This window comes from Crotalus tigris, unplaced genomic scaffold, assembly GCF_016545835.1.
Source record: "Crotalus tigris isolate CLP2741 ecotype Arizona unplaced genomic scaffold, ASM1654583v1 scf7180000018371.15429387391:27106975, whole genome shotgun sequence".
Classification (NCBI taxonomy): domain Eukaryota; kingdom Metazoa; phylum Chordata; class Lepidosauria; order Squamata; family Viperidae; genus Crotalus; species Crotalus tigris.
The window spans coordinates 13,823,936-13,837,190 of NW_024096970.1; the positions used below are offsets into that span (position 1 = coordinate 13,823,936).

Consider the following 13,255-nt stretch of genomic DNA (forward strand, 5'->3'; position numbering starts at 1 on the left):
TAATAGTGAATGGTCAGATGAATAATCTAAGATCAGTGTCAAGCTTGATTGCACACAAACAGCTTATTGAGGCTCTGTTGTGTTTAGGAACATCTTCCAAACACTTTCTGTTAATTCAGAAACACAAGGAAGACAAAACATTATGTACATGCTTATAAAACACCACACTTCCAGGAAACCTGTTCCAGAGATAGAATCAGTGTAAGGGTCAGGGTTTTGTTTTTTTTTCAAACTAAATAAGAACTGATTTATGTATCTGCTTATTTTTCCTGTTCCAGTTTTACTTTCTATAGGTGAACTCCAATCTCATTTGAGCAGAGGGGTTTTTTTTTGTTTTGTTTTGTTCCAGTGCTACTCCTAAAACTGCTTTTCCCTGGGTGAAAAAAAAAATCAGCCACTGATGTCTAATGACATGTAATTATGTCCTAAAGCAATAATTGGTTATACACAACAAAGCACTGAGCATAACAGCCCTGTCCTTCACATGCTTTGCTAACAAAGTATTAATAAATTACTTCGTGAAAAAAAAGTTATGTTAATAGGACTGGATGATCTTTCCAGGCAGACATTTTTGTTCTTCACAGTTGTTATTTTAAGAACTGGTATTTTCTCTGATTTGCATGCTAATAAACATCATTATATTGCCTTCTTTCTCCCTTGGAACATTTTATGTGAGTATTAAAGTTCATTTTTTTTAGGTGAATCTACTTTCACATCAGATCTTCCAATTCTGAGAGGTACAGGTAGTCCTCAAGGACCAGAATTTCTGTTGTTAAGCAAGGCCGTGGTTAAGTGAGTCGCACCTGACTTTACAACCTTTTTTGCCACAGTTGTTGAGTGAATCGCTGCAGTTGTTAAGTGAATCTGCCTTTCCCCATTAACTTTGCTTGTCAAAAGCTGGCTGGGAGGGCCACAGATGGTGATCACATGACCCTGGAAAGCTGCATTTGTCATGCCAGTTGTCATTTGCATATAAATTTTGATCATGTGTGAGGAACGATGGCATAGCCCTTTTTTATTGCAGTTATAAATTTGAATGGTCATTAAATGAATGATTGTAAGTGGAGGACCACCTATCGTCAATTTACTAGGTAAGACATTGTGCAGCCCTGTCCAGAAGACAAAGTTTTGTTGAAAACCAAATTAGTTAAAATGCCAGAAAAGGAAACAGACTCATTCCATTATCACCAGTTTGGAAGAAATGAAGGCCGTATCTTTGTACTGAGGCTTTCCTGTGCTCTTCAACACAGAAATCTTCCATGCAGCCTCCAAGAGGGGAGAGACAATCCGTTGTTCTACTTTTTCTCCCTTATTATCCTTAAAGGCAAATGAGCCTCCCTTGGCTTTGTGAAAGTGGAAGGATACACAATGACACCAAATTTTTAATTCATAGGTATCAGACTTCATGGAAGCATGGAGCTTTGTTCATAATTCTCAAGCTATTTTGACCCTGTGCTCAGTGACTGGTTAATTGTTATTGCAGTAGTCATATCTATGCAGGAGAACAATATCTGTAGAATACAGAAATACATGGATATATGAATGTGTCATGCTCATTAAATCCTAAGTCTTTATCTTTGGTGAAAATGGACTTTTGGCTGCTAATTTTCCAGGATGGAATGCAGAAGACATGCTTACGTGCTGGTCTTTTCTCGTCTTGACTCCAACCTTGCTAACCTCAGCCCTCACAATAAGCCAGTGTGAAGTCTTAAATGGTGTATTTTAATCAAGGTTTCAACAAAGCTCCCTTTTAGTACAACTTCATGAAGTGAGAAGCCGCTTCTGGGTTCTGCATTAGAGCTGCCATGTTATATGAATTGATCACTGTGGGAACCTTAGAAGGAGGAAAATAGTCTGTTTCCACATTTTATATTGTAGTCAATGGAAGGGGAGGGGCTTTCCCACCCTCTCAAAGATAGGCATGCCAATAATTGGAGTCAAGACAGCTCTATGAGGCAAAATGGGCCGGTTCGCATATATTTTCTATCTATCTCATAGAACCCCTGCTTTTAATCCCTATTTATTTGAGTGCATGCACTTTGTTTGAATCTTCACCCTTTATTTTTCTAAAAAAGGATTAAATCCTTGAGAGATTGCAAGAAAATTATATTTCTCTTATCCCATAATTGTAGAAGGTGTTTCATCAGTGCTTACTTGGACTTGAAAATCACTTATTGTCCTAACACAGTGGTGGTGAACCTATGGCACAGGTGCCAGAGGCGGCACTCGTAGTCCTCTCTGTGGACACACGTGCCGTTGCCCCAGCCTTGCCTCCCACTGTGACATCCTCCTGGAGAAGGGTTGCCCCGAGTGTGGCCCACGCGGAGCAGTGCAGTCAAAGACATGGCAGCCAGGCAGCGTAGACAAGACTCTGTCCTCACGCTCCATCGCGCATAGATGATGCTGTGGGGCATGGGCAGAGGGTGTGGCTACCATGGTGCTGCTAGGCGATCTGCAGCGGGCCCTGCAGGCGGTGAGTGGCCCTGCAGGCAGGCGGGATGAATGCGGAGCAGGGGGTGGAGCAGGGGCAGAGCCAATTTTTGGGCACTCGGTCTCTAAAAGGTTCACCATCATTGTCCTGGCAGAATGTGTACAGGTAGTCTTCGGCTTACAGCAGTTTGTTTAGCGATCATTCAAAGTTACCATGGCACTAAAAAATGTGATTATGACCGTGTTTCATATGACTTTTACAGCATCCTCATGATCATGTGATCAAAATTCAGATTCTTGGCAACCGGTTCATATTTATGACCGTCGCTGTGTCCCAAGGCCCCGTGATCACCTTTTGAGACCTTCTGACTAGCAAAATCAATGGGGTAGCCAGATTCACTTAACAACTGGGTTATGGCACCAGAGATAAATTCCATATGTGTCCAATCACACTTGGCCAATAAAGAATTCTATTTCTATTCTATTTCTATTGACGTTATCAACTGCAGGGATTGGCTGAACAACTATGGCAAGAAAGATCGTAAAATGGGGCAAAATTCATTTAACAAATGTCTCACTTAGCAACAGAAATGTTGGGCTCAATTGTGGTTGTAAGTCGAGGATTACCTGTAATGTGCTGATTCATGGAACTGTATAAAAAGGACGTTTATTCATTGGTTTGTTTATTTGTCACATATCTACACTGCCCATCTCACCTAAGTTTCTACACAAATCAGTGAGGTACAGAGTTAAAGATCTGTAAAGCCATATTGAGGTATTGGCACAGGATTCTGCATCAGTTCACCCGCCCCCCTCCTCCCCGGAGAATTTCTAATCCAAAAACAATTGATTTGGAATTGTCAGAATGGAACTTAGGGGAATTGTGTAATGGAAGAAAAGTATTTGAGTCTTCCTTTATTTCTGTGGACATCATGCAGACAGCAGCTGCCAGTGAATTTTGTGCAGAACCGTGTTTGCATCTGTGGATATTTGGGCTGCTGCCAATTTCTCCAGGCCAAAAAAAAAAAGCTACTTAAAAGTAAATGTTTTTAGAAAAATAGAGCATTATCAATATAAGCCAGTCCTCTGCAATCCTTAAAGTTTAAAGGCATCCATATTTGAGACCTAAAGAGCTGCATGTGATCGATGGGAGGTCTATGCTATAGCTTAAACAAATTTGGAAAATGCCCATACCTCTAAGGATAAATAATTTGATTTTCTTTCCTTGTCTCTTTATGGTCTGCTAATATTAGTAAAAAAAACTCTAAAATAAGAAAGGTTTAACTGGAATGTAAAGAAGGAAGCTACAGTAAACATAATGAAACATGCTTTGGTAAAAAGAATTTCAGTCTTTCCCAAAAGACCAGTGGCCAGTTTAGGGCAGGGCAGTTCTAGAAATTTTAGAAGCATTCCTGCCACCATTTGTCATTTGTTCAATAGCCAACATCTAAAGCATGGCCTCCAACTGTAATCTAGGCAAATGGGACATTTCATTTTATGTATAATGGCTCTCCATCAGAGTCGGAAGTATGTCCGATTTGTGTATTTTCAGAATGGTTTGAGATCCCATATATGGATTCCTGGGCATATTGTTTAGCGCTGAAAAGATAAAATGAATGGGCCCTAATTTCCTGCTCTATTGGTAGTGTTACCAACTTAACAGATGAATTACTTATCAGTATAGACTAGTTGTGGATGATATTGAAATATAACAACTGAAATGCTTTGTAGCACTCTGTGTGTGTGAGAGAGAGAGGGAGAGAGAGAGAGAACATGTATGCCCCTTATATTTTTGTTTCTTTCTTTATACTTTTCTAGATAAAAATATATCTTTTTTTAATTGCAGGTCCCAGTTGCATTTCAAACTGAAGAGCCAGGCACGTCTCTCTGAAATGTGGACTGCATCTTGCTTGGAAGAGGTCTGTGAGAGCAGCACTAATGCGGATCGATCTTTTGTTTTGGGATGGCCCACAACCAACTGTGTCGCTAGTTTCAGGTACAAGAGATTCTTTTTATTGATTTCTCTATCGTTGCATATATCCAGGGGTGCGATGGCTCAGCAGTTAAGGATGCTGAGCTTGTCAGCTGGAGAGCTGACAGCCCCGGTTCAAGACCAAAGCTCCATGCAATGGGGCGAGCTCCCATTTCTTGCCTCAGCTCCTGCCCACCTAGCAGTTTGAAAGCATGCAAATGTGAGTAGATAATTATGTACCACTTTGGTGGGAGGGTAACAGCATTCTGTGTGTCTCGGCATATAGCCATGCTGGCCACATGACTACAGAAATTGTCTTTGTACAATGCTGGCTCCCTCGGCCAAGAAACAGAGATGGGCATTGTGCCCTAGAATCGGACGTGACTGGCAGGGAAAACTTTCCCTTTACCTTTTTGCATATATCCAACTGAGTCACTGCTTAGAGCAGTGGTTCTCAACCTTTTTAATGCCGCGACCCCCAACCGGTCGTAAGTCAAGGACTACTCAACCGGTCGTAAGTCGAGGACTACTCAACTGGTGCAGCACCGTTTGCAGAATGGGACTTTTGGCGGGCTCAGCAGGGCAGAGACAGCCTGGACAATTCCTATTGGCTTTTGAAAGCCAATAGAATTAGACTCTATTCAAGAGAGTCTATTCTATTGGCTTTCAAAAGCCAATAGAATAAAAGGGAGTAGCACAGCTAAGGAAAAGGGGGAAAAAATGGCGGACTGCGTTGTTTGGCGACCCCCGTGAAATGGTCGTTCGGCCCCAAATGGGGTCCCGACCCACAGGTTGAGAACCACTGGCTTAGAGTTACCTTGGGTGTCAAAGCTATATTCTGAAACCATTAATATTCAGTTATTGAGTTTAAAGAAAAGTGGATCCGTACTCATCTTATGAATGAAACTTTAGAATGAGGATCAGGGTTTGCATCAAATTGTAGCTTAACTTTTAGCAGAATGCAGTTATGCTGATTCGAATCAAGGTATCTCATTTTGCCATATTCCCAGAATTTTAAAAGTTTATTTATCCTCCCAGACTATTTGTGATAGATGGATGGGAGGAGATAATTAAAGACACAACATCTGCAGCAGAAGAGACCCATGAAAATTGGATGTACCTATTTATAAACAATTAGAACTTGTCATAGAAGCTTTTTAAAGGGCAATTTATGGATTAGAACAGGGGTGTCAAACTCAATTTCATTGAGGGCCACATCAGCATAGCAGTTGCCCTCAGGGGGCTGGGTGGGTGTGGCCAGGGTGGGTACGGCCTTTTGGGTGGGTGTGGATGTAGTGGATGTGGCCTACTGGGTGGGTGTGGCCAGCTCTACATCGTTCGCATCAAGGGTGCCTGTGGGGGCCTGGGCAGAAGTGGGATAGATCTGAGGGTCTCTGGCAGAAGGGGGTGGGACTAGGGCAAGTGCTGAGGCATGGTCCACTGGAGGAGCTTCACTGTTCCTCTCAGGCCATGTGGGGGGGGGGAGCTTATGGAGCTAAGACTGAATGCGTTTCAGCATAGATGGCCACCACAAAATTGTACATTGGCTCCTGGACAGCCTGGGCCAGGGCCAAGGCAGTGGGGGCCGTTCCCTCACTGTTTCCAGAATGGCTTCGCGGGCCACATGAAACCACTTTGCAGGGTGCATCCGGCCCCCGGGCCTTGTGTTTAACATGTCTGGATTAGAAGGAGGTGCTTTTTGGAGGTATTCTGGTTTAATAATGTTTAGGACAGGGGTCTTCAAACCTGGCCCTTTTATGACTTGTGGACTTCAACTCCCAGAATTCCTCCATCAAGCACGCTGGCTGAAGAATTCTGGGAGTTGAAGTCCACAAGTCATAAAAGGGTCAAGTCTGAAGACCCCTGGTTTAGGATTTTAACAACCAAGACATTGAAATAAATTGGTAGTCAGGCAAACAGCTTTATGTGTGATTATATCAGTACCTGGTGACCTTGGGTCAGTCAATCTCTTTCAGCCCTAGGAATGAGACAAGGGCAAATTACTTCTGCAAAACCTTGCCAAAAAAACCTCAGGGACTTGTCAGTTTCCAAGACCTGGATATGATTGAATGTAAGGGGGGAAAAAGTCAATCCCTACAGAAACATTCTATATGACATACTGTACTATATCTACAGTATTCCTTTCCCCTCAGAATCTACAATCCATTTACACTAAGAGATTTCACAGTTTGATTTACTTCAGTTTATTTCACAGTTTGAGAAAATAGATACTGATTTACAGTGATAATGTGATTGTTATTTGATCCCTTGTATCAATGAAGAAATACGTTTTAATGGATATTCTTCCCTGACTCTCATGTTGACTTTGAAATAGTCCAACTTTAAATGTTGGCATCTCTGTGAAAGAGGAAATTCTAAATGTGGCATAACCAATGCAGAAAATAGTAATTAACTATAAAAGTTAATTACATTCTCCAAAATATCTACTCTATATATTTTGATCCTTTGTAGTTTTCAGCTTGTTGGGTCTAGGGATCAATTACAAAGGAATACAAATTTTAAAATTAAACTAGGCAATATGATTAAAGTTCTTCAACAATGTATGTTCCACTCACAAAGCAGTTTGTGTGAGCCTTAGTGACATCTCAGTAGCAGAATAAGTTTCTGTTCTGGATGGAAACCTGAAGGACTTTTTATAGAAATAACATTGCAGTCTGGGTTTACTGTTATTTTTTTTCTTTTCATTTTCATTTTCAAAGAGTCTTTGCCTGTTGACTCCTTGCTTAGCAGATTTGCATATTTTACTCTGGTAGTTTATTTGCTACTCTATTCACCTATTCTGAACTGTTATCTAAGTTGGTTTATACAGTAAAGAGATTCCATTTGGAACTGATTTGCTAAAGTTTAAAAACATGTTCTTAATTATTTCAGTTCCGTGGAGCAAAAAGAGAAGTGGTTCATTTCCCTTCAAAGGTACTTTTCTTTTTCTGTATTCATATTAGGAAGTCATTGCTAAGTTAGCCAGGTGCAAAATTTGTATTTGAAAAGGTTCAAGCACAAAGCATCCTGATTTAAATTTGAAACAGCTGCCTTTAATTTACTGGAAATATTCTGACACTGCCTAACATTCTAGTATGGAACACTTCCAGCAAGGTCAGAGCTAACCTGTTTGAATTCAAAACAGTTGCTGCAAACTCTTGTCTATCTAATTTAGATCAAACTTTAGATAGTTTCTCATTTTAGTGAGTGTAGTTCAGAGATATCCAGCTTATTTTTGAGCTAGTGGACACATTTGAAATTTTGAGAATATGTGAACTTACTGAACAGTTTCCAAAATCTGGGCAGAGTACAGTTATGTAGAACTGAATTAACATAATGCTTCTGGTCACCAACGCTACTCTGTTCTACCATAGCTTACTTTCTTTTTTCAGGCAGGTAAGCATATTTCTTTTTAAAAATAAAACAAAAAGAGCTTAGACCAGGGGTCCTCAACCTTGGCAACTTTAAGACTTGTGGATTTCAACTCAGCAAAGCTGGCTGAGGACTTCTGGGAGTTGAAGTCCACAAGTCTTAAAGTTGCCAAGATCAAGGACCCCCTGGCTTAGACGTTCTTTCCATTATTCTTATGTTGGAAGAAAATTTATGGAGTTTTTGCTTAGAAATTCTTGTTCTTAGATATGAAGTTGATGCTTGAGGATAGTGGTTCCTTTGTACTATGTCAGCTTCTATATTTTTAAAAAAATATAAGAATCAGTTGGGGAAAAATGTCTGAGAAATGCTGAGAAATGTGTCTGTGGATACATTGTGGTCCCTAAGTGTAGTCTAAATGAGGTTATTTTATGGTCTTTAGAAATGCAGCCATAAATGAGAAAGACTGAGAGATGAATAAGGTGACTAAATTTGATTGAATACAGTTTTGTTACATAACATGAAAAAAATGATCTATTTAAAGGAAATAATCTTGTTTAAGGAAATATCCTACAGGCTTCTTAGCTAGCTTTGCTAAAGAATCTTTCCTTAATGTTTACAGCATTGTCACTTCTGTTTTGTGAATTTACTTACAAAGTTTAATTCGATTTTTGCTTGCTTCGACAGTCGAATCAAAGAAGAGAAAGCAAAAGACTATCCCAAGAGTATTCCGTTGAAGATTCTTGCAAAGGATATTGGAAATTGCGTATATGTAAGTGTTTCTAACTCCCAGTTTGAATGAGGAGTGTGTCCAACGCAAATGTTTTATCTGCTTCTTCAGAAGCAGCTGTGAAGAAACAGATGATGCCTTTTTGAATTGTACACAGAATTCACAATCTTTTCTGTTTGTTTGACCATTCTGTCTGATTCCTCAGATTTTTGATTTACTACTGTGGCTAGTAGTGCTAGCACTCTTTCCTAAACAAGGGATATGCTTTGGGACCCACAGAACTAAGGTTAAAGACAACAATGCAGAACAGATGCGTATTTCTCTGCAGGACCAGTCATTCTTAAAAATACAATATAATAGTATTGGAACTACTAGTGAGGAGGCAATAGAGTGGCTTTTAAAAATATGTATGATTTGTGGATTGCTTTTCCCCCCAGCTAGAACAGCTGGACATCTCAGGGGATCAGCTTCATTTTATCTGCAAATTGGGTTAAGTGGAGGGAGAGATGACATAAGCAACCCAAATTACTTTATCACATTCTCACCAAAGGCAGGCTGTATGCAAATTTGCTGACCTACTGCTGGGTGCCAGATATCACTACTTTGCAGAAATGTTAGCTTTGTTTTGTTCATGTCATAATTATTCAGGTGCATCCTGGAGCAAAAATAGACTTTGAGTTCATACTGCTTCAGTTTACCTTCTGTGGCACCGTACTGTATAATTTTCTGCATCTCTGTGGCAGAAGGCTATTTTGAACAGTTGGCGAAAAGGAAACTCTCAGAGACTTTTGAAATTGGAAGTTTTGTGGCTGGTTTTGAACTTAATCGTGAAATGTTTAATATATACTTTGATTTAAAAGAGGATGATCTTTCTCCCAGAAAGAATGTTTCTGACTTAAATAACTCTCTTAAGAGCTCCTGGTTAAGATTTTGCACTTGTTAGAAATTCTTTCTGAGAGGGATTGAAATTATGGATCATAGTATTTGAAAGACTTATCGGCTGTGTTTACAAGATACACTGAATGAATCTAGAAAGAAGTCACCCCCACCAACTTAGAGGAGTTCAGAATCAAGTTTTAATTAACTAGAGCTTCTTGTGTCACACAAACTAGGAACGAAGGTTAATATTGTGGCTTAAGTCCTGGAATAATATTAATTTTTTAAAAGTAAAACATTGGTGCTTACCACATTTTGTCATAGTAGACCGTACAAAAACATTTACTTAAGGGAAGGTAAAAGGAAAAACTTTCATGTTCCTTATTTTTTTCTGTAAAGAGAGTAGAAAATGTCTACCAGCTCTAAACCCGCTGTTGCTTATGTACTTTGGGCTGAAATGCAATATGGCATGAGGTGTAACTACAGGCAATGTGTAAATAAATCCCTTATTATTTAAAATGTCAAAATAAGACAATATTTAAAAAACCCTTTGCCAAGATCTTTTATGCAGGTCTAGTTTACATTCAGTTAGAGCATCTATCTTTGGTTTTTGTTTTTCATCCTTTGAGCTTACATATAAGTTAGTTGTCATGCCCAAATTATGGCTGACATTTTCAGCTGTTTTTCTTTTGAGCAATAATGCAGGTTTGGATGTTTCTCTTTCTTCTTCACAGTCAAAAACCTTAACCATTACTAACCTGAACACAGCAAATGATGTGATCCTCTTGGCCCTGCAGCAGCTTGGAATTAATGTGAGATTGATTGTTTATTTTTATTTGTTTATTTATGTTGGCAAATAATGTTCGCAGTATGATAAAGTAATCCTGATGCCTGAAAAACATCATTTTGCATTATACAAGTTGGGCCATCTTGAAAAATAATTACTGGGAAAAAGAAAGTACTTAATTCAGAGGAGGAAATATATTGCTTGGATTCAATTTTTTCCCTCCTCTGTTAAGTAGAGAATATGAACTGTCTTTGCTTAAAAGCATCCTTGAATAGTACACTATAGTAGAAGATCAATTCCTTCATTAGCGTTTCTGTATTTTGCTTCATTTGATCCAAAGCTATTTCTTGTCTATTGCACTTTGGTAACTATTTGACTGGCTGTCAGCTATCCTATTAACATCTGTCAAATTTCCTTAAGTCAGGAAGTTCTCATAACCACAGACAAATTTGAAAGTATAGCTCAGATTCCTAGACACCTAATCAGTATTTCTGAAGTCTTGAAAAAGTGGATTGATCAGCAAGCATCAGTCAGTCCAGCCTGCACTTTCAAAATAGTCCTCTGACCCCGAGGGACGGTCGGGAGGCGGCAGGCTGCCTCCCAGCTGCCGGTGCCTCTCCGCGTCCCAGCTGAGCAGCGGAGCGTCTCGTAGCCGCGGTATTGGGGATCGGCCGGGAGGCAGCAGGTTGTTCCCCTCCTCCTGGCGAGCGGTTGTGGCGGTGCGGGCTGGTGCCGGTTCGGCGTGTAGGTGGGGGTGGGGTTGTTCGCTCCTTTCCCCCCCCACCGAATGGCAAGCCCCTTGGGGCTTGACAGTTCCTCCTTCCATTTCAAAATAGCCCCCCACCCAAAAAATAATGGAAAGTTAAGCAGAATGGGGCTGTCTCCTACCTGTTGAAGATATCCCCAACTGATTGGGGATCCCCAACTGATTGCTGCCTTCTAGCCACTAGCATAAATGAGGAGGCTAAAAGAGACATATGAGATTGCAGCATTGCAATTGGAGGGTTTGATTGCAGTACCAATTACTATTGTCTCTCCTCTTTTGATGCTTTCTCCCCCCTCCCCCATTTTCAACAGTATACAACACAATACTTTCAGCTGCATGAAGTTCCAATAATGCTTCTATTTTAGGAACACCCACGCAAAAATTACTAGGAATTCCCCATTCCAAACAAGTAAGCAATTTGTTAAAGGACATTTTCATCCAGTGCCAAAAAATGCCTAAACAGTGTAGCTAATATCACCTAAGATCCTGGAATGCTCTGGTATGCTAAGAAACAGTGGATTTTTTTCTTGTATGGAAAAAAAGACTCTGAATCACTCTGAATGGATAGTAATAGTAGTAAAGTTGGAAGGGACCTTGGAGGTCATCTAATCCAACCCCCTGCTCAGGCAGGAAACCCAACACCATTTCAGACAAATGGCTGTCCAGTCTCTTTTTAAAAACTTCCAGTGTTGGAGCATTTACTGCTTCTGGAGGCAGGCTGTTCCACTGATTAATTGTTCTCACTGTCAGGAAGTTTCTCCTTAGTTCTAGGTTGCTTCTCTCCTTGATTAGTTTCCACCCGTTGCTTCTTGTCCTGCCTTCAGGTGCTTTGGAAAATAGCTTAATTCCCTCTTCTTTATGGCAGCCCCTGAGATATTGGAATACTGCTATCATGTCCCCCCTTGTCCTTCTCTTCGTTAAACTAGACATACCCAATTCTAGCAATTGAATGGTTAGATGTCTATGGAGATTCTTAATCGTCCTGATCACGGTTCTCCCAAAGGTGCTTTTTCTAAAAGGCAACTGGATTTTCTTGTTTCTTTTTTTTTTTATTTGAAAATGTTTCACTCCTCATCCAAAAAGATGAAGAACTGAACGGAAGAAGCTTCTTGGAAGAGAAGCTAACATTTTTTAAAAAAGAAAAATCACCAAAAAAAGTCCATTTGCCTTTTGGAAAAAGCACCTTTGGGACAATGAGTAGTTACCAATAAAGAAGAATATTTGTAGCTCAGGGTTAAAATTAGGGATGCTTGGTTGTTTTTTTGCAGATGTATCATTATTGGTACTGAAAGGTCTGCAAAAAAACAACCAAGGGCAGAGAGCATAAAAGATCCTTCAATGGTTAGTTAGCCATCCCAAGGGTGTGTGTGTGTGTGTGTGTGTGTGTGTGTGTGAGTGAGAGAGAGAGAGAGAGAGAGAGAGAGAGAGAGAGAGAGAGAGAGAGAGAGAGAGAAACAGAGTTTTTGATCCAAACAGGCCAAGCCCCCCATTGATAGCTAGTCTGTTGGTGCATTGCTTCAAATGTGAGACTGGCTGAAAGCTTTCCCATTGTGAGCACCAAACATTCCAATCCGTATTTTCATCAGCTGTTTCCTGGAAAGGTGAACCAGAAGTGTTCCCTCTTTATCTTCTACTTCCTTTCTGTTTTGCCCAGGGGGGAAATGGGACACATTTAAAGGGAGATTGTTTAATTTTCTGTCTGCAATCTCTCATATTCTGATCTAAAAACTAGAAGGGTAACTCAGTAGAATGATACAGATCAGGAGTTTAACTTGGGATCATTTTGTAGTAGAATAGTATAGAAATACCAGTAATGAAAATAATTTAAGCCTCACTGGTTATTGGCACAGGGTATATTCTAGAAATTTGTTTGTTTGGTTTTTAGTGTAGCTCTGTATTCTTTTATAGTTCCTGCTGTCTGGTGGCTTAGTGAATCCACAAGGCACCCCATATTCACTCTCTTTTGTGTTGTTCAATTTTGGCTTTGTGAACATACTGTTTTTAGAAAAGAGTGTTCTGACGTGTTCCAGCTTATTAGAAATCTTTGCAAAGGAGAGCTGGAAGCATGAAATCAATTGGAATGGAAACAAATTTCAAGATGGAAGAAATACTATGTTTTTTACTCTTTTCCCCTTTCATTTCCTTCCTTTTCAGTTCGCAGTCATGCCATGTCACCACAGTCTGTAGAGTTCCATATGTGGAAACAGCAGCTGCAGTCAAACCCTCTCCATAGCACTTAGATTGCATACAATTGTCACGCCTGGTCAAAATACAGCCTTTAGTGTTTTTACCCAAATGTGTAGGGAGCCTGTCAAAAGCTCTGTT

At 40.1% G+C, this 13,255-nt stretch overlaps 1 protein-coding gene across 6 annotated transcripts in view; it reads left to right on the forward strand.

Annotated features, from left to right (window-relative positions):
• Positions 1 to 13,255, forward strand: part of ARHGAP20 (Rho GTPase activating protein 20) — a 90,367-nt gene that overhangs the window by 55,951 nt on the left and 21,161 nt on the right. For all 6 annotated transcript variants that reach the window (XM_039351510.1, XM_039351512.1, XM_039351511.1 and 3 more), the window contains exons 4-7: positions 4,277 to 4,426; positions 7,295 to 7,336; positions 8,459 to 8,543; positions 10,112 to 10,189. In XM_039351510.1, the coding sequence (XP_039207444.1) occupies positions 4,277 to 4,426; positions 7,295 to 7,336; positions 8,459 to 8,543; positions 10,112 to 10,189 (355 nt within the window). The remainder of the gene's footprint in view (positions 1 to 4,276; positions 4,427 to 7,294; positions 7,337 to 8,458; positions 8,544 to 10,111; positions 10,190 to 13,255) is intronic.